Source organism: Pristiophorus japonicus, chromosome 14 (assembly GCF_044704955.1).
Source record: "Pristiophorus japonicus isolate sPriJap1 chromosome 14, sPriJap1.hap1, whole genome shotgun sequence".
NCBI lineage: Eukaryota > Metazoa > Chordata > Chondrichthyes > Pristiophoridae > Pristiophorus > Pristiophorus japonicus.
The window spans coordinates 88804669-88828843 of NC_091990.1; the positions used below are offsets into that span (position 1 = coordinate 88804669).

The 24175-nt window shown below is 43.6% G+C and overlaps 1 protein-coding gene across 5 annotated transcripts in view; it reads right to left on the minus strand.

Moving 5' to 3' along the window:
* prdm11 (PR domain containing 11) overlaps positions 1–24175 on the minus strand; it is a 204659-nt gene that overhangs the window by 95999 nt on the left and 84485 nt on the right. For all 5 annotated transcript variants that reach the window (XM_070899354.1, XM_070899353.1, XM_070899351.1 and 2 more), the window contains exons 4-7: positions 17463–17575; positions 16816–17078; positions 14432–14499; positions 13699–13886 (exon numbers count right to left, since the gene is read on the minus strand). In XM_070899354.1, coding sequence (XP_070755455.1) covers positions 13699–13886; positions 14432–14499; positions 16816–17078; positions 17463–17575 — 632 coding nt within the window. The remainder of the gene's footprint in view (positions 1–13698; positions 13887–14431; positions 14500–16815; positions 17079–17462; positions 17576–24175) is intronic.

Here is a 24175-nt window from a genome sequence, read left to right on the forward strand (position 1 = left end):
CTTCTTCACTCAGAGAGTTGTGAACCTGTGGAATTCCCTACCGCAGAGAGTTGTTGATGCCAGTTCATTGGATATATTCAAGAGGGAGTTAGATATGGCCCTTACGGCCTTAGGGATCAAGGGGTATGGAGAAAAAGCAGGAAAGGGGTACTGAGGTGAATGATCAGCCATGATCTTATTGAATGGTGGTGCAGGCTCAAAGGGCCGAATGGCCTACTCCTGCACTTATTTTCTATGTTTCTATGTTTCTATAAGCTGCGTAATGTTGACCATTAAAATTTCAGGCATGTAAAATCAGAATGTGCAACCTCTGAATGTCAAGTTTATTAAGAAGTCTGATAGCAATCACAATTAAAATGTACACTTTGCTCAGAGATTTATCTGAATAACCAAGCAAATGTAGTTGCCGGTAGCAATACTTAGATGAAGTGCATGTTTATAACACTACACCATATGCCCAGAGTAGAAATAATACGAACACTGATACATTTAACTTGTGCTGCTTTCACTTTCTGACACAAATGAGGGGCTGAATGGCACAGTGTACTTTCACACCTGGTACCCGAGTTTGAATCTAGCCCAAACTGTGGAAGAAAGTTTCTATTTTCTGATAAATGTTAGGGTGCTACAAAAAAATATTTTGGAATAAACTCAATCAAGTTAGTCTGATCATACTTTATGTTCACTCGCTGTCTGAGCTTAATGATTCATTCTGGCATCGTCACTAAAGTGTAAACAGTCAACCCACTGAACAACTCACCATTGGACATATGCAAAAGACAGGATATCCAGTTTGTATGTCAAGGGGGTGCATTTGTACAAGTAGATATTGGGCAGTGTATATCAACTTGAAAGTTAAAAGGCATGGGGATTTACTTACAGGAGCAATTGATACCACTGAGCCCAAGAAGGTATCTATGGCAGGTCTGAATTTGTAATAGGTACAGAGTTGCAGCATAGAAGAGTGAGCTTTACTGTGCCTTCAGGACGATGTCATGCTTGACTGGGGAAGGCTTATTGCTAATACGAGGTGCCAAAAATAGAAATCTATCCTTCGAACAGAAGGCTTAAAAAATGCATAAAAGAGGTTAACGTTGTAATATTTTGAAATATTTACCTATTTGACAGAAAAGATTTTTGATTTAATATAATACTATATTATAAAGTCAAGTTCAGATTACAACGGGATAATTCCAGTGTTCTAAAATATTTTTCTTACTCAATAGCGTAAAGCTTGGAGACACTGAAGAAATGATGGCTAGAAATTTGGATGGAGTCTCTTGAGCAGAAATCGATTAGCCTTTAAGACTATTTATCAGACCAATTTTGAAGGATCATTAGCAAATTCCAGAGATGTTCGCACCTGTAATGCAAGAACTGCTTCTATTTATTGCATACAGCAAAGGGGAGACTTAGCCAAACAGACAATATAGTTGCTATGGCTCCCACACCAAGGGTGAAATCTCTCATTCACCGCTGACCACAAATTCAGGGCCGTAGTTATCGTTTTCTATGTTACAAGGATCAATATGAAATTGATTGAATCTCACTGAAAACTGCAGCCTGTTCATTTAAAAAATGTAAACTAAACCAGTTTGTTGGTTTACAATTGGCCTCATGCTGATCAGTCTGCATTCTGAAAGAGAAGGGAAAAATAACACTTGTATGTTGTGCTTAAAATATCACAGTATCCTGTATATACCAGGGGTTCTTGTTACAACCCCAATTACATGCTATTGTTGAACTAGATATTGGGCAGTAAAGGTACTCTCCCCAATCTAGGGGATATAAGGTCCACTTATGGGAGTAACCAGTTATGCTAAACGTAAGATAAATTTGGAATAGTTCATTTTTTTGGGGGGGGGGGGGTAAGAAAACCAAACAAGAGAAAATTACTATTTATTTATGTTCCATTCTACAAAGAGCATACTAAATACATTAATGTGGAACAATTAATTTAATTCATAAAAGAAAACATGGTCATAAGTGAGCAAGTAATCAAGGTCCTTCTCACAACAGATCAAACTTGTTACACAACAGTTCCCCCACTGGTTATTCTATTTCTACGTCTGTTTAAGACATACAAAATGAAGTGTTAAAATTAATTGTGCTAATAATAAAATGTGTGAAATTTTTGAGGTAACAGAATACACGATGACTGACATAACACATAGACTAGTGTTTTACAAGTACTCAGTGAAGGTTTGGATGACCTTATGAGCCATAACAATGAAGCTCAAGCTATTTATCAATGCTACTTGAATCCATCTGTCAGAGGAATGTTAACATAAGAACATAACTTAAGAACATAAGAAATAGGAGCAGGAGTAGGCCATACGGCCCCTCGAGCCTGCTCCGCCATTTAATAAGATCTTGGCTGATCTGATCATGGACTCAGGTCCACTTTCCTGCCCGTTCCCCATAATCCCTTATTCCCTTATCGGTTAAGAAACTGTCTATCTCTGTCTTTAAATTTATTCAATGTCCCAGCTTCAACAGCTCTCTGAGGCAGTGAGTTCCACAGGTCCACAACCCTCTGAGAAAAGAAATTTCTCCTCATCTCAGTTTTAAGGGCTCGTCATTCATGCCTACTTTATTATTCTTTATAATAGTTAGAATTCATGGGCCAATTTTATTCTATTTTTGGCACTTTTTGCTTTTGCTGGCTAAGGGTGTCTGGCAAAGGAGTGTAGGCGACCACAATCAAATTATGCGATTTCAGCTAAGTGTCATTGTTCCATGTGATCCTGCAAGTGATATTGGTGTAACATTTCACTCCAGCTTGCAGGGAAAAACATACACAACAAATCTTTCTGATACCAAAGCTTGATAGTGCCATCTAATCCCCAAAGTACATCACAATCTCAAACATGCTCCCAATCATTATTCATGTTTCCAATACAGGTATATAATTTTGTTTAAAAAAATTACATTTAAGTTCTGGAGCTTTCTTGTAGGTGTTTTAACACAGTTCATAAATTTTGTTGCTGCTAACTACCACTGAGTTTTTCTGCGTGAGTTAATTTCACACGACACGTTGGGCCCAAGTTTCGGGCCGCGCCTAGAACGGTGCAGCCCCGACCTGGACGCCTGTTTTTCGCGCCCGAAAGTGCGCCTAAAAAATTCTTACATATTCTCCGGCTCCCTGCAAGTCCTCTGGAGCTGGGCGCGGCACAGCACGAGCTGTGGGGGGCGGAGCCAGGTCCCTGCGCTGAAAACAGTGCCGGGACTTCTGCACAGGCGCGCTACAGTGGGCGCACATGTGCAGTAGCTCCAGGCGCCCGAAACTGTGTGGAAGAGGCCCGAAGCACGCCGCCCCTAGCCCTGGCCGAATGGGCTCACTGGGGTGGCGTGGATCAGGCTGCACCTCCCACGCCCAGCTCCTGCTTCCTCCCTTCAGCTGGCTCTCTCAAACCCCCCCCCCCACCCCCAGCTCCCGCTCAGACTCCCCCCCGACCCGACTCCCCCCACCCCCGGACCCGACTCGACTCCCACCCCGGACCCAACCCAATTCCCGCTCCCCCGCCCCGGACCCAACCTGACTCCCGCTCCCCTCCCGGACCCGACTCACTCCCCCTCCCCCTCCCCAGACCCGACCTGACTCCCGCTTCCCTCCCCCACCGGACACGACCCTTCCCCCCCACCCCCCCGGACCCGACCCAACCCCCGGCCACCTACCTTTAACTCCGGTGCTGGGGGCGGGCCCTGCCCGAAGTCTTGGGCCCGGCCGGGCTGGGCCCGTTCAGCCTCCCTCTCTTCTCCTCCCTCCTCTCCCCCCTCCCTCCCTCCCTTCTCCCCCACCTCCCTTCTCCCCCTCCCTTCTTCCCTTCTCCCCCTCCCTCCCTCCCTCCCTTCTCCCCCTCCCTCCCTCCCTTCTCCCCCTCCCTCCCTCCCTCCCTTCTCCCCCTCCCTCCCTCCCTTCTCCTCCTCCCTCCCTCCCCTCGCTGTCAGAAACACAGACACTGACAGACAGAGAGTGAGAGAGACACACACAGACAGACAGACAGACAGACAGAGAGAGACACTAACAGAGACACACTGGGGGGGGGGGGATCCCAGCTGCAGTCGGTAAGTAGAAAATGTTTTATTTATTGATTTTTTTTAAAAATTTAATTTTTAATTAATTTTTTTTTAATTGTTTTATTGGTTGATTTATTGATGTATTTATCATTTATTACTGATGATGGCTCTTTATTTGTAAAACTGAAGTGTTTAATGTTTGTAAACTTCCCTTTCTCCCCCCCACCTCCTTCCCTACGCCTGATTTGTAACCTACGCCTGATTTTCTAAGTGTAGGCAAGGTTTTTCTGAGCGTACAAAAATCTACACTTACTCCATTCTAAGTTAGTTTGGAGTAAGTTTTCACTGCCTAAACTTTCAAAACGGGCGTAAGTGGCCGGACACGCCCCCTTTTGAAAAAAAAATCTGTTCCAAACTGAAACTGTTCTAAATGACTAGAACTGGGGCAAACTAAATACCGAGAATTGCAATTTCTAAGATACTCCATTCTAAACCAGTTGCTCCAAAAAAACATGAGCAACTCATCCTGAAACTTGGCCCCAATGAAAGTATGTTTGCAAAAAAGTACTACATTTTGCTTTATGAAGGCATTGATCATAAAAGCCTAAAATTACTCATTCTTTGTGTAATTTTAAAAACAATAATGTTGACAATACATGCAACAAACTACAAAGGGAATATATTTATTATACAAAACTGAAAGGTGAACCATTTTGAAGGTATGCATGGGGCAAACAGGGCAAGTGGAAATAATTACCAAGCTGTGCCTGTACAATGGTATGCTGTGCAGGAGCAAGAGTACAATGCCTGCAATAAAAGAATGGGGTATTTGCTGCATCCACAGGCATCTAGATTTAAAATAAATGTTGAAGAATGAAACTGTAAGTCACTGAATGCTTGTTCTTTTTTTAAAAAAAGGGTTCATATTTATTTTCATCATAATAAAAAAGTCACTACTGCTTATTTTACAAAAGATCTTGTAAGAGACGGTCTAATTTCACATCAAATAAACATAATTTACTTCAATCTATAACTCAGTACAATGAAAAAATAAAGTTGTAAATATAAAAAAAGATTATATATATTCTTTATATATATATATATATATATATATAAATAAAACATCTATTATATATATTCTCTATCTTATCAATTCTTTTGCAGTGTCTATGTTACACATACAATTGATGTAGCATTCTGTTACATGTACAATTGAATCTGACTCCAAATATTTGCATGCAAGTTATGATCTACAGTTAGTTTATTTTGAAATTAATTTAAAAAGTAGAGGGGGATAAAAATTCAAAGATTCTTTATGGTATTAAATTTCATTTGCAGCTTTCAAAATACAGACCTTCCACTATCATTAAACATTTCCAGCATTTAAAAGTAAAATTAAATAAATATGCAGAAGTATGAGGACATTTCTTACTGCACAATATTCTCTGAAAAAGGCATCTTGCTGTCTGATTCACCATTGAAATGAAATAAATGCTGTGAAGTTGCTGAATTTACCTCGCCACAAAAAGTTAAATCTTGTTATTTCAAGTCTAAGTATTCTTTTAACGACATGATAAGTGTTAGTTATTGCCTCTCTGGCACTGAAAATTAACTATTAAAAGTGTGGCGTCTCATTCCTTTGGTGCCATTTTAAGGATGATAGCTTTAGACTGTAGTAGTTTGTTGCAGCTGTTTAGATGATTAAAAGTAACGTTGGTTGTAACTTTACAAAAATGCTGACGAAAAATGCGTATAATTCCCCGATCAATGCTTTTACTACTACAGGTATTAATTCCAACAGGATAAGCGATTGCAATGAAAATGAATCTGGCATGCAGTTACCATTTCACAGCTTGCTCCAGCATCACATTCTGCAGTTCTTCCACTGTATACATGCATTTTAACAGTGCCCACAGAATAAACAACATATTGTAGTGATTACCCTAGTATACCCCATGATTAATGAGATATCCTGTTTTCCATTCCGACTACAGCACAACAATATTTGTTCAACTTTGGTCTAGTAGCCACTCTGATCAATTACAGATTGTTGCGGAGTAAATTATATACAGCTGGGATAAAAGCAGGTGCTTCCTGATGCAATGTTCTCAATCCAATTGCTGAAAAAAAATACTAGATTATGAGATTCAGTCACAGGTCACCTTAATCCAAATAGCTGGAGAATTTTGGAGACTTCTTTAATGCCCAAACTGTTTAATGGCCCACTTATACACATTTTATATAGGGCTAGAAATTCGTCTCAGGCACTGGCGCAAAACGGGTGGCATCGGATCAGCCGCCCATTATATGCAACAGCTGATAATCAGTTCCATTGACAAGATGAATGTCTAGGCCACTAACTCTACATTAACTATACAATTAGCAAGTACAGGTACTGAGGAGATCCAAATCACCCAGATGGCTTATTTACAGTAGGGCCTTATGCTAAGAAGATTGAGGGGCCGAAATTTAGGGTCTCAAAGAGACCCATTAATGCCCGTTTGCGGCGGCCATTCCTAAAAATCGAATGGCCGCCGCTTTGGGGTCAACAGGTTGGGGAATTTTCAGCCTGGACCCCATCCCGCCCGAGTAGTTGCACCGCCAATGAAAACAATAAAAAAGCAATAAAAATACTTACCCATCAATTTTCACCTCAATCCGGTGATCCCCCAGGTTTTTTTGCTGGTGCACCATTTCTGCTCTGAGTGTGGCCCGGCAGCGCGGCAGCCCCGAAAGGGGAGGACCCATTGTCGCGATGGAAACATTTTTGCTGGCCGACTTGCCGATCGGCCGGCAAAATACTGCCCCCGGGTTCGGCCAGGCCAGGCTGTTGGCCTCCCAGTGGCCAAAGTTAAAAAAAATGATAGAATCTCTCCCCTTTAACGGAGGGGAGAGAGCGTGGTGACGCACACGCGCTGTGACTCCACTGCTGATTGACAGCGGCGGAGGCCCCGACAGATCCATTTTCAGCCAGTCAGCCTGGCTTTGAATCCAAGGCCCGCCCCCATTATGATCCATTTCCTGTAGGACTTTGAAAAAATTTCAAAGTCCTGAAACTGGATCTACTTACCGAACCAGGAGTTCCAGCGGTAAGTACCACTCCAAAACTCATAGGTGCACCAGCTTTCTAGTGCATCTAAATTTTGGCCCCTGTAAGTCTTAGGTTTGAGGCACCAATTTCCCTTCATCTTTTCTACTTGGAACGGCCTCCTTAATTACACAGGATTTGTCATTAAGTGGGCAAGGTAGGAGCCCTATTCATTGGCTGCCACTAATGTAAAGGTCCGTGGGCTGTGATTAGCCCTGTGTCCGTGGGCTGTGTTTAGGCCTGTGTAGGCCTGTGGTAGCAAGTACATCGCTGCAACCCCTGGCCGAAAGGACTCTACACCGGCCCGCTGCAACCCCGGGCCGAAAGATCCGGCCTGCACCCATCCCGGGCCGAAAGGACTCCACACCTGCACACACCTATCCCTGTGGTCGCACACCAGATGTTCATTGTGCTGACAGACTCGGGCGGACGTCGAGCTGGCCGAGGGGACTCCGGGGCCGGCGCTGAACCGGCGAAGGGACTCCGAGGCCGGCGTTCAGGGACTCCGGGGCCGGCGCTGAACCGGCGAAGGGACTCCGAGGCCGGCGTTCAGGGACTCCGGGCAAGCACTGAACCAGCCGAAGGGACTCCGAGGCCGGTGTTCAGGGACTCCGGGCAAGCACTGAACCAGCCGAAGGGACTCCGAGGCCGGCGCTGAACTGGCAGCCGGCGTTCAACCCAACATCTTAAACTTCGAACCAACTTTTAATCAATTTTTGAACTTTTGATCAACTTTTAAACATTTTAAACAATTTGGGAGAACTTTTAAAACTTACATTTTGGACTTTTAATCGAAATACTTTTAGACACCTATTACTAATCTATATCTTTGACTTTTTAAAACTTTTATTCAACTTTTAATTCTTCTTTTTAAAAAAAAACTTTAAATCAATCTTAACTTTTAAACAATTGGGGAAACTTTTATAACCTATTATTGATCTACATCTTAGACTTTTTAACAACTCTTAGCAACTTCTTAAACAAATTGGGAATTTTCATCAACTTTTAACTTTTAAAATAACTTTGGACGTGACCTTCCTAATGCTTACCCCCAGCCAAGCCTCGGGCCATCTCCCATCAATGGCGCTACTCGGCGCCGAGCCTGCGGCCAACACTTCGCTGTAGGCAATTAGGGTTATAGAGCTGTGCCTGGTCTCCAGTTGTCTTGGACCCCCTTGCCACTAGACCAAGACCTTGCTCAGCTAAGCCCGTGTGGTTGCCGGTGTGCAGCGGCCACCCCATGTTAAAAGAACTCACGCACAGACAGATTTCACTTTGTCAGTATGAAGTTCGGGACCTGGAACGTCAGGACCCTCATGGACAATGCCATAGTTGCCCGGGAACTCAGATGCTTTGACATTGACATCGCTGCCCTAAGCGAGAGCCAGCGGGCAGGGGAAGGCCAGTTGAAGAAACATGGTGGAGGTTACACCTTCTTCTGGAAAGGGAAACCAGAGGCAGACGCCGCTTTCATAGAGTTGGCTTTGCCCTCAAGAATGAGCTGGTCGACCGCCTCAAAGACTCCCCCTGTGGGGTTAACGAACGTCTCAATTCTCTTCGTCTTACCCTATCCCGAAACCAGTGCGACACAGTCATCAGTGCGTACGCCCCTACACTCGATGCAACGGGTGAGGCTAAAGAGGATTTTTATTCCAACCTAGAGACATCCTTGTCCCGTGTCCCCCTGGGCGACAAATTGATCCTCCTGGATGATTTTAATGCCAGGGTCAGCAAAGACACAGCCCTCTGGGGAGGCGTGATTGGCAGAGAGGGGGTAGGGAAAGCCAACTCCAGTGGTACCCTACTCCTGACAAAATATCTAGAACATGAATTCCTCATCACCAACACCCTGTTCCGCCAGAGGGACAAATACAAGGCATCGTGGCAACACCCTCGCTCCAAACACCGGCACCTGCTTGACTATGTCATCGTCCGAGCCAGGGATCGCAAGGATATGCGCATCACCCGCGCCATGACAGGAGCGGACGACTGCTGGACGGATCACCGCCTAATCCGATCCATCATCAACATTAACATTGCTCCAAAGCAGAGGGGACAGCAGAAGCAGTTCCGCAAAAAAGTTAATGCCGGGGGACTGAGAGACCCGGCTAAGAGAGCCCTATACAGCCAGCGCCTCACAGCAAATCTGGCGTGCCTTGATGACCCTGAGATGCTGAATGCCCACAGTGCTTGATCTGCCCTCCAGGCCTCTATAACCAGTGCCTGTGAAGAGACACTTGGTCACTCAACCAGAAAACACCAGGACTGGTTTGATGAAAATGATCAGGAGATCGAAGAACTAATAGATCGCAAGCGCAAAGCATTTCTGAGCCTCAAGCAACAACCCAACTCGGGAGCTGCAAAACAACATTACAGATGGCTCAAGGCTCAGGTCCAACAAAAATCTTGGGATCTAGAGAACAGGTGGTGGATGGAGAAAGCACAGGAGATACAACAACTGGCCGACAGCCACGAGATGCGAGGATTCTCCACTGCAGTCAAGGCCACCTACGGTCCAAACTCCCAAGGCCCCACCCCACTCCTGGCCAAGAACGGGGAAACACTCATCAAGGACACCAAAACTGTCAGGGCCCGATGGAAGGAGCACTCCTCAATCGAGACTCTGCCTTTGACTCGAGTGTTCTCGGCTCCATCCCGCAGCATGCGACCCGCCACCAACTCAGTGAAACTCCAACATCGCACGAGGTAGGCAAAGCCATAAAACAGCTCTAGAATAACAAGGCTACAGGTGCGGATGGAATCCTTGCTGAGGCACTAAAGTATGGCGGAGAGGCCCTGTTGGCGCGGATACATGACCTCATCTCTCTCATCTGGAGGGATGAGAGCATGCCGGGAGATCTCAGAGATGCAATGATTGTGACCATTTTTTTTTTTAAATGGGGCAAGTCCGACTGAGGCAACTACAGGGGAATCTCCCTGTTACCAGCCACTGGGAAAGTTGTCGCTAGAGTTCTACTCAATTGTCTTCTCCCTGTGGCCGAGGAGCTCCTCCCGGAATCACAATGCGGATTTCGTCCCCTGCGAGGCACAATGGTCATGATCTTTGCAGCACGACAGCTGCAGGAAAAATGCAGGGAGCAGTGCCAGCCCTTATACATGGCCTTTTTTAATCTTACAAAGGCCTTTGACACTGTCAACCCGTGAGGGTCTATGGAGCGTCCTCCTCCGTTTCGGACACCCCAAAAGTTTGTCAACATCCTTCGCCTGCTTCACGATGACGTGCAGGCCGTGATCCTTACCAACAGATCCATTACAGACCCAATTCACGTCCGGACCGGGGTCAAACAGGGCTGCGTCATCGCCCCAACCCTCTTCTCAATCTTCCTCACCGCCATGCTCCACCTCACAATCAACAAGCTCCCCGCTGGAGTGGAACTAAACTACAGAACCAGTGGGAAGCTGTTTAACCTACGCCACCTCCAGGCCAGATCCAAGATCACCCCAACTTCTGTCGTTGAGCTGCAGTATGCGGACGATGCCTGCGTCTGCGCACATTCTGGGGCTGAACTCCAGGATATAGTCAATGTATTCACTTAGGCATATGAAAGCATGGGCCTTACGCTTAGCATCCGTAAGACAAAGGTCCTCCACCAGCCTGTCCCCTCCGCACAGCACTGCTCCCCAGTCAAGATTCACGGCGCAGCCCTCGACAACGTGGACCATTTCCCATATCTCAGGAGCCTCTTATCAACAAAGACAGACATTGATGCGGAGATTCAACCGCCTCCAGTGCGCCAGTGCAGCCTTCGGTCGTCTGAGGAAAAGAGTGTTTGAAGATCAGGCCCTCAAATCTACCACCAAGCTCATGGTCTACAGGGCTGTAGTAATACCCTCCTGTATGAATCTGAGGCATCGATGATGTATAGAAGGCACCTCAAGTCACTGGAGATATATTACCAACGATGTCTCCGCAAGATACTGCAAATCCCGAGAGGACAGGCGCACCAACATCAGTGTCCTCGACCAGGCTAACATCCCCAGTATTGAAGCACTGACCACACTCGATCAGCTTCGCTGGACAGGCCACATAGTTCGCATGCCAGACACGAGACTCCCTAAGCAAATGCTTTATGCGGAGCTCCTTCATGGTAAACGAGCCAAAGGTGGGCAGCAGAAACGTTATAAGGACACCCTCAAAGCCTCCCTGGTAAAGTGCGACATCACCACTGACACCTGGGAGACCCTGGCTGAAGACCGCCCGAGGTGGAGAAAGTGTATCCGGGAGGGCGTTGAGCTCTTCAAGTCTCAACACAAAGAACATGAAGAGGTCAAGTACAGACAGCAGAAGGAGCGCGCGGCAAATCAGCCCCACGCACCCCTTCCCTCGACAAATGTCTGTCCCACTTGTAACAGGGTCTGTGGCTCTCGTAGCGGACTGTTCAGCCATCAAAGAACTCACTTTGGGAGTGGAAGCAAGTCTTCCTCGATTCCGAGGGACTGCCTATGATGATGAAAGGTTCTGAGTGAAATGAGTTTTCTGTTAGCCCTGCAGCCACTAGAAACACAGTGGCCATAGGACTGACACAAAACTACCCAGAATTTTACACATTATCAATCTCATTCAGAAAGTCCACAAGATGACAAGTGTGGAAATATCACACCGGTGTAGTAAAGAGTACTCTTCTGTGATTAAATTTAAGGTATGGAATATTGTTCAAATGGAGTCGAAGGAGATTTCTTTACTCTGCACCTGATGCATTCTTTTTACGACTTGCGAGTGGTTGATATGGACATACAGTAAACAATGTGGGAAAACTGTCCCAATCCTATTCTTTAATAGCCATTATTTTAAAAAGTTAATTAAAATAGATTATTCACTGCACTAATCTGTAATAACATTTCTGAATAATCTAACGTTTCAGAAATTTATTCCCACTCTGTGGAATTAATAATAAAGCTATAATTACTAAATTTTGTTGTTGCATAGAAATATAATTGTTTAATATAAATCTTGTAATAAGTTGAGAGTTTAAAATGTTTCTTGAAAATGGCAAATGACCTTCCAAATAAAACAACTGGAGATTATTTATCTTTTTGCCACACATGTGGATTGGATGTTAGGGTTTCATTTATAGTGGATCATTTTTGAGACTGGCAATTTTTGTTGCATGTGCAATCTCAAAGACAACAGCCTTTTAAATGACCTCTCACACCAAATGTTTCACACCACTTGCAACTGTTTAATATTTACCCCAATATCATGAACACTACTATTATTATAAAAAATAATCCAAATTTGCATTGTCATTTTCTACCTCTGCACACAAACCAGCCCACCTCTATACTGAACTGACTTTGGCTGCCATATACCACTTCAGCAAAGAACATGGAGCTGCATTCTGCTAAGCCAAAATCTAACAGCCATTGTGCTATGTTATATTTTCAACAAGATAAATCAAAATCCAGTCACCATGTGGTATAAAACAAGATACATAACAGTACTTGGTGGTTCAAGTAAAAATAAGCCACTACTGAGTCGGGCCTGCATAACTCACTCACTGTCTGGACTTGAATTATATGCCTGACATCATTCATCACAATTTTCAATAAACTAGGCCCCCTTTTTAGATCCTTTTATAAACTGCACTAACTAAATCAGTAACACTCCTTATTACACTCTTCTATAACTGAGCAGCACCTTGATATATTCAGCCATTAGTTACTGCAGAAGGCTTCAAAAGAAAACCTGTGCTTTTCCCACATTATTGACAAGAAGGGGCATTGTGTCAACTTGTACAATAACCACTGTAATGCTTATTGAAGAACAAAAATAAAAACTTGACAGAATCTTCAGTCTCCTGCCCCCAAGATACACAATATGAAACTACTGATTTTTAGATGTGATGCTTCCGCTAAAAAAACCTTATTGTTCAGAAATAACAGTTTTAATAGCCAGTGATCAATACAAGATCTATTTCATGGGGCAACCCTATAGCATATTGATATATGTGAACCAGACGACAAAACACAAGAGGGAATATTGCAAGTATCTCATTTTGAATTGAGCCCAGAAACTGTGTTAAGGTTTTATCACATGGCGTCCATGGGGCTTTGAAAGTATTATCACTTTCATTGCATTAAAGGTGATTTTCAGTTTTATACATTTAAAATTTATGTAATTTATACTGTTTAAGATGCACTGATGCCCAACATTACTCGATCACATTGAACTTTACTACATTGCGAGACCTAATATCACAGTGGTTCCGGGTTGGGCCACTTTCACTAGGTAAACAAAGATTCACGGCAAAAACATTTTGTGGCTTCATAAATCAAATAATTTATCTAGTGTTTTTTTTTAATAAAAGGCCTCTGATATATACTTAACCTGTCACTGTGAATATTTAGCTTTGTACATTACCAGCTAAACTGGCTTTAAAACACAATCTCATCTCAAACATTTATGACATATAATTTTGAATTTTGATTCCTATTATTCTCATCCACCAAAACCAGAAATCATTAACTTTAAAAATAATTATATTGTAACAGTGCTAAGCCACCAAAACGCTGAATCTTGGTATCGATTCCAACTGATTCTGCTTACTTTCATTTCACAAAGCACTTACCAGTTAGGAGGCTTCTGTCCACCGTGTCCTGTGTAGTTGCATGGAGACGTTTCATGTAATCATCACTGTACCAGATTCTCAGCCTCTCTCTCGGGCGAATGTCCCTACACACTCGGAAATAAATCTTCTCATTGTGCTGGAAGGCCATGAGATTCTGTTCATTCTCTTCTCTTGATATAACTACATACCTACATCAAAACAAAACAAAAAGTAAATAAGGTACAATCGGTGCTCATAAAATATAATCTCCAATCATATTATGTCTGAGTTCTGGATTCTTGACCAAGAGAATGGAATTTCAATCCCAACTCAAGACGTTTTAAAATTTGGCTTTCCTTTGCCAATGAGGTTTCCTCAAATCAGCCTGATTGAGGGCACTTCATTGTGAAACAAAATATGCACTTATTGGTGGATGAATCAAGCAGCGTCATTAGCTATATCTATGTAACTGTCTGGACTTGTACCATTTATAAATGTATAAATAGTAGTAATATTAAGGAAAGATTATTTTATATTTTTTAAATATGCCTGAAACTTTATCATTTTAAAAGGAGACCAAGTCCCTTCCATTCTTCAATCCTAGTTCGTAAAGTATGACAATCGGAGCAATATTCCTGGTAATGATCGAGAAAAGCCACGTACTTGCATTTTCAACTTCAAGTTGAAACCCTCTTTTTCCTCCCCTTTATACTCAAGCTAAAAGTAGCAGTTTTGACCAAAGTCTCTGACTCACCTCATCCAATTGGCTTTGGTCTCATCTGTGCCATCAATGGATTTGTATGTGTTTTTCTTGCCAAGTATCTGAAATAAAAAAAGACATAAAAAAACAAGATTTGATCAATACAATACTGTGGTTTCAAGCTACAGCTCTTAAAACAGCAGTCCTGCATAGAACCAATCATGAACAGTTTTAGGCAGATTTACCCTTCTTCCTTTAAACTGTTTAAAAATAATTCTACAGGAATAAAACAGTAATTAATGTAGGAATACTGTGTAGCTTAGGAACATGAGTAGGCCATTCGCATTCTTCCCCCCACCCCCACCCCTCCACAACCTTATTCCGCCATTCAATAAGATCATGGTTCATGTGTATCTTAAATCCATCTACAGGCCATACAAAAATCTAGCAATCTCAGTTTTGAAATTTTCAACTCACCCAACCTACACAGCCTTTTGGGGGAAGAGTGTTTCAGATTTCCACTACTCTTTGTGTGAAGTAGTGCTTTCCGGCATCATCCCTGAATGGCTTTGCTCTAATTTCAAGGTTATGCCTCCTGTTCTGGACTCTCCAGTCAGAGAAAATAGTTTCTCTCTATATACACTTATCAACTCCTTTGATCATCTTAAACATTTCGATTAGATCACCCTTTAATCTTATTTATTCAACGAATACAAGCCTAGTCTATACAACTGGTCCTCATTTTAGCCCCAGTACTATTCTGGTGAATCTGTGCACCCCCTCAAAAGCCATTATATTGTTCCTGAGATGCGGTGCCCAGAAAATAATGCAGTACTCCAGATGGAGTCCAACCAGAGCTCTGTGCAGCTGTAACATTACTTCAAGCCCTCAAGGTAAAGGCCAACATTCAATTATCCTTTTTAATTATTATTTGTACCTGTCCATTAGTTTCTAGTGATTTCTATGCTTGAATGTGTCTGCTCATCCACAATTCCTAGCTTCTCACCATTTAGAAAATACTCTGATCTATCTTTCTCCAAAGTGGATGAGCATACTCTTTCCCACATTGAACTCCATCCAGCACAGTTTTGCTCACTCACTTAATCTATCAATGTCCCTTTGCAACTTTCTGCTCCCATACTACACTATTTACTGTGTCATCAGCAAACTTAGATATACAGCTCTCTATTCATTAATTCAAGTCATTTATAAATAGTGAAAAGCTGAGGCCCCTGTACAGATCTCTGGGGAACAATCACATTGTGGAAATTGGGTGTACATACCCATTATCCCTACTCTGTTTCGTGTCTTCTAACCTATTTCCTATCCAAGCCAATAGGTTGCCTCCACTTCCATGCGCACTCATTTTTGTTAACAGTCTCTTATGTGGAACCTCGTTTAATGCCTTCTGGAAGTCCATATGAGTAACATTCATAGACACTCCCTTATCCACCACATTTGTTATCTCCTTAAAAAATTCAACTAGTTTTGTTAGACTTGACTTATCTTTACAAATCCATGCTGGCCCTATCTCTCATTTGTCCAAGTGCTCAGTCACTCAGTGTGGTGCCCTATGGGAGAGCCCGCCTTGTTCCTATATACACCCCCTCCTTTCATTCCACTCCAAGAAGGTGTGAGGGTGTCTTTTTTAATTACCTCTCTGTACAGGACTTTCTATTCCTTGTACTTCCTGATTTGTTTTGTGGGTCCACACCATCCTCTGCAAACAGTAGGGCTTTGCGCTTTGCGATGATGGGACTCTCTTTTCTCTATTTTATTCACAATTGTTCTATTCCTCTTAAAGACCATATCCCTCCTATGCCCATTTGTCTAGGTTCTCCTTCCATATGCACCCAAATCCCCCCATTAATTCCATGTGCATCTGTACCTCTCCTCCCCCTGTTCCACATTTGCCTTCTTTTCACCCCTTGCCTGCCCCATGTACACTTTGGTCTCCTCCCCCATTCATATGTATGCTTTTTTGCACCTAATTCCTCTCTCTTGTCCACTAAATACATTTCCATTAAGTACTATTTATTCTTTGTTTTCACTCTCTCAGCAAAATATATATAGGGAATGCTATTGTGGGGTAAAACTACTTCAGCCTTTTTGCACTCCAAAAGCAATCTATTACCCAAAAGGGTACATTTTGCAAGGTTCCTGGTATAGACTCTCATTCATTGGGAATACAAATCAGAAAGGTCAGGGTGCAATGTTCTAATCTCTGTGCTCAATTCGATGTTCTACACTCCCATTAAGCAAGACTCCACATTAGCTACCTCACCACACAAAAAGTGCATATATGTTATTCTTATTCTGGTCAAAAGGCAATGTTCAACTGTCAAAGTCGTTGCCGCCGCTCCCCCCTAGTGTAGTACTGTATCATAGCACACTGCAAAGTGTGCACATTCTCTTTTTTAAGTACAGAAAGCACATACCAGCCATGAGAAAAACCCAGATGACTTATCGGTTTGACACACTTCTCCTTCATATGGTCCAAATATCCTTCCTCTTGGAATGATGCCATCCAAACAGCGAACGTCAATCTCCCCTCCAGGCTCTTTCACAACTGCTACTCCAGCAGGAACTGTGAGGGCTGCCCTGTCTGGTGTACCTACAGGTATAGGCGTATCAGCAACAAATACTGGGCATCCATGAAGAGCACACTCGTCCATGAAGTATTCCTGACAAGTCTCACAAACTAGGATACAAATGATAATAGTTTTCAGTTAGATACACATTCATAGAAGAAATACAAATGCAGTTGATCAAATGAAACCAACGGGGTACAAAAAATATTGTAATTAAACTATTCTTTCTAAGACTCCTTTGCTCCAAAAGGTTCACTTATTCTAATCTTCCCTTTTTATTCGAACAAGCCCACCATGACAACCACTCTTGCTTCACCATTCACGACCTTTTTGTGACAAACATTTTACCTGGTCGAAACTGAAATTGCAGTCGAGGACCTCATACTTCAAAGGACTTTCCTCAGAAATCAATGTATTCATATTGTACTGACAAGTTTTGTTTAAGTGGATAATACGATTGAACAACTGGACTTTTTTATATAATAAACACTTACACCAGTAGTCATATTGCTCGGGGGATTCATTCATCATCACTTCTTCACCTTTTACCTTCCCCAATTCCAGTTCCATTTCTGTGGGATATGCCTGGGTATGGTCTGGTACAATGCTATAGGAGGACAAGGAAAGGAAAGATGAGATTTAAACAAAATTTACATACAGTGAATTCAAACTAACTGACATCAAGACCAAAGACCATATGGGCATAGCTTTTGGTTTGTGGAGTGTAAGATTTCAGCTGATGTGAAAAATAACAATGATTTAGAACATTTATTACAAAGTGAGTTTCCCTAGGGTTTCTAATTCTGATTGGATGTATTCCTGGAGGTTTCATCATATAACATGCCACCAATCACCCCACCCACTCAAACATCCTCCCCCCCGCTCCCCACCCGCCATTTCCAATAATTTTAGAATTAATAAAGGAAAGTTTTGAAAGAAAATGAAAAAAAACACAATTTTTTTAATGCTCCTATGATTTTTCTCCTGGGTTGCTCACAGCTGTATCTAGGAAATTATCCTTAATTCCTGTATGATTGGCAACCCTATGGGAATTTCCCAATCTCACCTAGGTGTTGTTGAGGACACTGAGCAGAGACAAGGCACTTCCCTATGGAAGGAGAGGGGAAACAGCCCATTAAATCACTCCAAGGTAATCTACACAGATTTCCACTCACTACCAGTTACAGACAACAGGAATAAATGATCATCCCCTTCTCTCATCCAAGAAACAATTCATGGCTTGACACCCACCCAACCCCTAAAGAACCTAAAAATCAATATACTGTATTTTAAATGAGGCTGCTTTTTTATTTTTAAGAATGTCGATACAATAGTCCTTTTAATTTGTCTCTGTTTGGCGTTATGTCATGATCTTATTGAATAGCGAAGCAGGCTCGAGTGGCCAAATAGCCTACTCCTGCTCCTATTTCTTATGTTCTTATGTAAGTGGCAGAATAAAGGAAGCACAGGAGCTCATCTGTATAAGCATATCCCCATACACGTACTTTACTACAGTACATTAACATCCAGATACTCTACACATAATACAGTAACACAAGACAATCACAAACATATATACACATTTGCACAAGAAATATAATCTTTCAATATACAGGAAGCTCATAAAACATTACAGTCCAGCCTGTATTAACACATTGTCTAAAGAACTGAGTCTGGAATGTGCTTAATTTATTCCCCCTCATGGCACTTTGTTTCAATGAGCAGTGCTGTACCACTCCACCTAGAGGTTTTCAGCTGGTTACAACAACAGCTGGTTATTGGACTCACTGGCGCTCTCATTCAAAGTCTAATTTTGAACAGGGTTGGTGAGCATAGCATGCATCAACTGTAAAACTAGGGCTGGAAATTCAGTACCGCCCATTTTGAGGCATTATTCTTGGCAGGGCGGTAAGTATAGCGGCCTCTAAAAGCTTGCGATTCCTACCGAGAAATTTGATTGAATTGCACCAAGAGGGAAAGGGGGCACTTAATCAGGCGTTCCACAACTCTCCCCGGGCGCTTCAAATGAAAATCTCAGTGCGAAAATGGAAGGCAAAATGCGCGTGCTCTGAAGGCCGCTGTAGATCCCGGGCCCAGCCAATTCTTAAAGGCACAATAAATATGCGGGGAAATGGAGGAGCAGGAAGGGCACCAGTGTGCACACCGCTTGTCAGCCAATGCCGCTGAGACCTTGATAGAGGCAATTGAAAGGAGGTAGCATATCCTGCTGCTTCCAGGAAGAAGGCCCGTCCCACGAGTTTTCCACAGACTTTGGAGGCAGGTGGCCCAGGGCATTTCTGGAAGAGACACGGTGCTGCAAACTGCGACACAATGTCAGAAGTAGTTGAACGACCTCACTAGGGCCGATAGAACGAGTACCTTTTCTATTAATGCACCAGTGCCATGATGTGAACATCACTGTCTCACACAATGTAAAATATTTACAGTACCTGCCCCTTCTCTATGTGTTCCAGGCCATGGTCTTGGTTGGTGAAGCCACTTGAAAAGTTGAGGCTCAGTTCACCAGCCATACTCTGCGCATACAAGCGTCACGCATCTTCTTGTTCCCTATTCAGTCTCACCCCTTTGTGCACTAACCTTTCACTCTTGATATGCATTTGCAAAACGTCAGCCTGATCCGTAATCCGAAGTATCTCTCACCTCATCCCACCATTCTCACATGCACTATGTGCAGCCACTCCGATTCTAATGGATACCTGCACACTTCCAGACAGTAGGAGCTACTCTACTATGGAAGGCACATGTGCCACACGATGAACTGCACACTCACTCACACCACCTTGTTTTTCTTATTGCAGGCGAAATTGGCTCACAATCATAGAGAGCAGCAGTGCACCGGAGGTGGGGAACCTGATATACAAGATCTCACTGAGGTCAAAGAGCGAGTGTCTGCCCTCATGGGCACACCTGTTGGCACGAAAGCGGGTGATAAAGCAGGGCCCCTTGTGGACAGTGACATTATGTGAATGGCATTTGCGACTTGTGAGATCCGTGACCCTAGATAGCAAATGGCCTACCCCTTTACATATAAATGTTCAATGCCACGTTCCTCTTACCTCCCTGCCTCTTTCCCTGCTGCTAACCACACTTCTGTTGCCTTGTGCTTGCAGATAATGTGTCAGAGGCGTGGCAGCCTGCCCGTGATCCGCCAACATCAACCAGCAGGGGAGATGACAAGGGAGGGGACGAGCGGGACACTCCATCAGTCCCACCGAATGGGGAGATCACATCGGTCGAAGATCCTGAATTCCTGGGGTTCAAAGAGTCTTAGGCTCCTGGCCCCAGTGGCCTACAGCAATGCACAGCGCAAGGGGAGGCTTGGAGGCCAGCTCCCCAGAGGGTGAGCCGGCCTGTGAGTCCTGCTGAGAGACAGGCAGACGTGGACCTGGACTTGGAGGCAATGTCCAAGGAGCCCTTGCAAATGCACCACAAGCTCATGGGAGCATTGGAGAAGGTCCTGCAGAGCATGGATGCACTTGCTCGGAGGTTGGGGGAGGTCGCCTCAAACATTACTCATGCCTCTCAGGCATCAAAAACGCTACTTGAGCACCTCTAGTGTCTGCTCGATGATGTTGCAGATGGCCGCATGGCTGTCATTGTAGCAACACTCTGCTTGTGTGGTGGGGTTACGGAGCAGGGTCCCTTAGCCAGGCAGCTAGGCCGTATCCTTTGTCCTCGAGCAGCCAGCCGTGCCGCTCCACTGGTGGCTGAAACATTCGTGGCACAGTGCTCTCACGCAGGATGAACGCATCATATGCGCTCCGTGGATAGCGGGCATTCACTGCGAGGATACGCTGCGTATGGTTGTGCACCAGCTGTACATTCAGGGAGTGATAGCCTTTTCGGTTTCTGAATACCTCGGCGTTCTCGAATGGTGCTCGCAAGGCTGCGTGTGTACAGTCAATGGCTCCTTTGACCCTCGGGAAGCTTGCAATCCTGCCAAACCCACATGCCCGCTCATTCTGGCTCTGCTTGCTCATTGGGAACGTTATGAAGTTCGTTCTGCGGGTGTAGAGAGCCTTTGACGTGGCAAATGCAGTGATGTGCAGCTTATTGAGAGATGCTGCATATGTCCCCTGATGCAGCCTGGAAGGAGCTGAAGGCATAGAAGGCCAGCGCCACAGTGACCTTCACTACGACAGGCAGCGCAGTCCTCATGCCGACTTGAGGCTGCATGTCTGCCTGTAGGAGATGGCACATCTCTGTCAGCAGTTCCTTTCGGAAGCACAGCCTTCTCACACACTGCTCCTCAGAGAGGTGAAAGTATGAACGTTGATGCCTGTAAACCCGTGGGTGGTAAGGCCTCCTGTTCAGACGTCTATGGCCTCTCCTCATTCGTGGCCCGACATGGTGTGGAAATGTATTTTTATCTAAGCTGATACCACACGGTATTTTTGTGCCCTTTGCAATATATAACAAAATGGAGTCCTGGTCCTTCCAGAAATTTCTGCATAAAGCGGTCGGCTTGCATAAACAGCTAAACCTGGCTTGAAATGGCTGATAGCCACCAGACAGCTAGGAGGCAAGTCCTGCTGAGACAAGTACCCCCGCCCCCCCCCCCACCCCACCACCCATGGTGCTCTCCTATTGTCTATACGACACCAGTTCCACTCCACTCCACCCTTTTCGAAGTACTCAAACCACCAGCCATTATCTCTTGTAGAGACCTCATCCATTTGATGCAAAGAGATAACTGACCAGGAAACTGGACAATCCTGACATAATGCAATGCAGGTAATAGCTCATTACCACACTCTCATCGAGTAATGGCTGACTGGCCAACTAATAAAAGGAAATATCTGGAAACCACGTCAGGACAAGGATGTAGTAATTAACTCTTTATCTGTATTCACTGACTGCGAGACAGAGCCAATACACGGGGAGAGGCCATAACTTGGGTTTTACTGTATAAATATCTCGTGAAACTGTACCATTTCGGAGGTGTTCACTTGGCCATTGACTGAGTGTGACCTTTCCCTTGCTAGCAAGTAAATTAAAGAAACTTCTGCCGGAGCTGAAGGTGTCTGAGTCATTTATCGGAGGTCGAGATTTCGACAGTTACTTCTTGGAGGTTCCACCGAGATGCATACTCTCTGCCCTGTGAGTAAAACGGATACAGGCATAGTGCCTGTCCAGTGAAAGGCTTCAGTGGCCAAAACAAGGTGAGCCTTTTGCTCACAAGAGGTTTCTTCACTGGTGAATCGCATATGTAATCTGTTGTCCACAGGGGAGGTACTGCAATCTACGAGACTCGACATTTAAAAGCTAAAGTTATTTTTTATGATCATTTCTTTCTCAGCTCGCAAGCAGAAGAGATCTGGTTCTGGAAATATCTCGAAACAGCCCGGGGAAGGTTTCAGTAGGTAAGGTAGAAAAAGCGCAATTGATCGAAGGTTCTTATGTGATAAGAGTTAGGGTAATGGGACCATAAGTTTTATAAGTTTTATTCGGATAAGTTAAGGACTCGGTCTGTAGTGGCGTATAACGTAGACTGAGAATTGATTATTTGTTTAGATAGAGTTTAAGGTTATGATTTGTGTACTCGCGTGAATGTTGTTTGTCCTAGTTATTCTGTTGTGTGCAATACCTTTGTGCGACATTGCAATTAGAGAAACGGGAAGAGTCATTAGGGAAAATTGTGATTTGGAAAAACAAGGATTGATTAAGAGAAGAAACAGTGACTGATTGATCAACTACGGTTGGTTCGTGCCAACATATCTCACACACCCAGACTGAGCCCGAATTAAGAGCCTTTTCAGGCCACGTAACGGCCAGGAGAAGTGGGCGTAGAGAACTCGGTTGGCCGAAAGGATTGAGAGATCAGAAACTGTGGAAAATCTTAATCATCCAGAATGGATGCCGGAGCAAGTTAAAACACCACAAAAGGCACACCAGCCTATTTTATGCTCCAGAATTGTGGTCAGTCTTCAATTGAGCACCAAAAAAAAAATGGGTAAAGTGGACTAAGGGTGAAAACAGGCCATTTCCACCCGATGGTTCATTTAATTTACAGAGAACAACATGTCTAGAGGAGTGTCTTATAAACAGAGATCCAGGTAGAAGAGGTAAAAAAAAGGAAAGTAATAGAAAAGGCCTGGGTTGCGATTCTTCAAGCCCATGTAAAATTAACAGAGGAAGTAAATCAATATGTAAAAAAAAAGAGAACCTGATAGTGACTTATGAATCCAAAAAAAAATAAAGCTGGCCAACAGAAAAAAAAGCTGTATTGAATGGAGAGACACTTTAGTGAATGTCTGTCTTTGAATGAGAGTGCTTCTGTGTTTTTTTTTATGTGTCTGGAAACCTGTTTGGAAAGGTTGTGGAACTGCCTGTTTGTTTTAGCTCCACCCACTTTTTCAAACAGTGAAGTTTTTTTTAACCCTTCGCAGTGTTGTCCTGTATGTGGGAAGTTTAAGACATTTTAAGTTAGAAACGGTGTGGATTTATTCGGATGAGAAGTTACGGAGCTAGGAAATGCACAAAGGATAGGTTTGTTGAGACACGGTCCCGGTTAAAAAAAAAAGAGAATTTATTTGACACGCTCACTTACTTGTCGAAAGAAGACACACAATCATTGATTACATTGGGTTGAAAGACATAAATTTAGTCTAGGAGTGAGATAAAGAACGGGGAAGGGAAGTTGTAATGCCTTTTTTTTTTTAAAAAGCATTTGTGGGTCTCTCAAGGTGCAGGCTGGGGGAGTACGCTCCCATTGTCCTTGGTATAAAATCTTGACGCGAAAGCTTCTAGCTCAGTAAGAGGATTTGGTTTTTTTTTAGATAAAGAGTGGCAGTACAATAGTTGAATTGGGATGGGATTTTGAGATATTTCAGGTGATCTCCTTGATCAACATTTTGGGTGTATTGGAAAAATCTTGGGTTTGGAAGCCTTTTAATAAAATTATAAAACAAATACTTTACATTCTGTGATCTGTGAATCACTATAAGCATAAATGAGAAGTCCGTGTAACACACCGATTCTTCCGGTTCAGAAGCCCAATAGTGACAAATGGAGGTTTGTCCAAGACCTACGAGCTGTGAGTGAATCTACTATATTCTCACAATGCTTAAAGAAGGATTTGGAATGAATTATCCCGGAATGCTTTCCAGAATCTTAAGCAGTCCCTCACTTCAGCACCAGCCTTGGGATTACCAGATTACACTAATCTATTCAACTTATTTGTTCA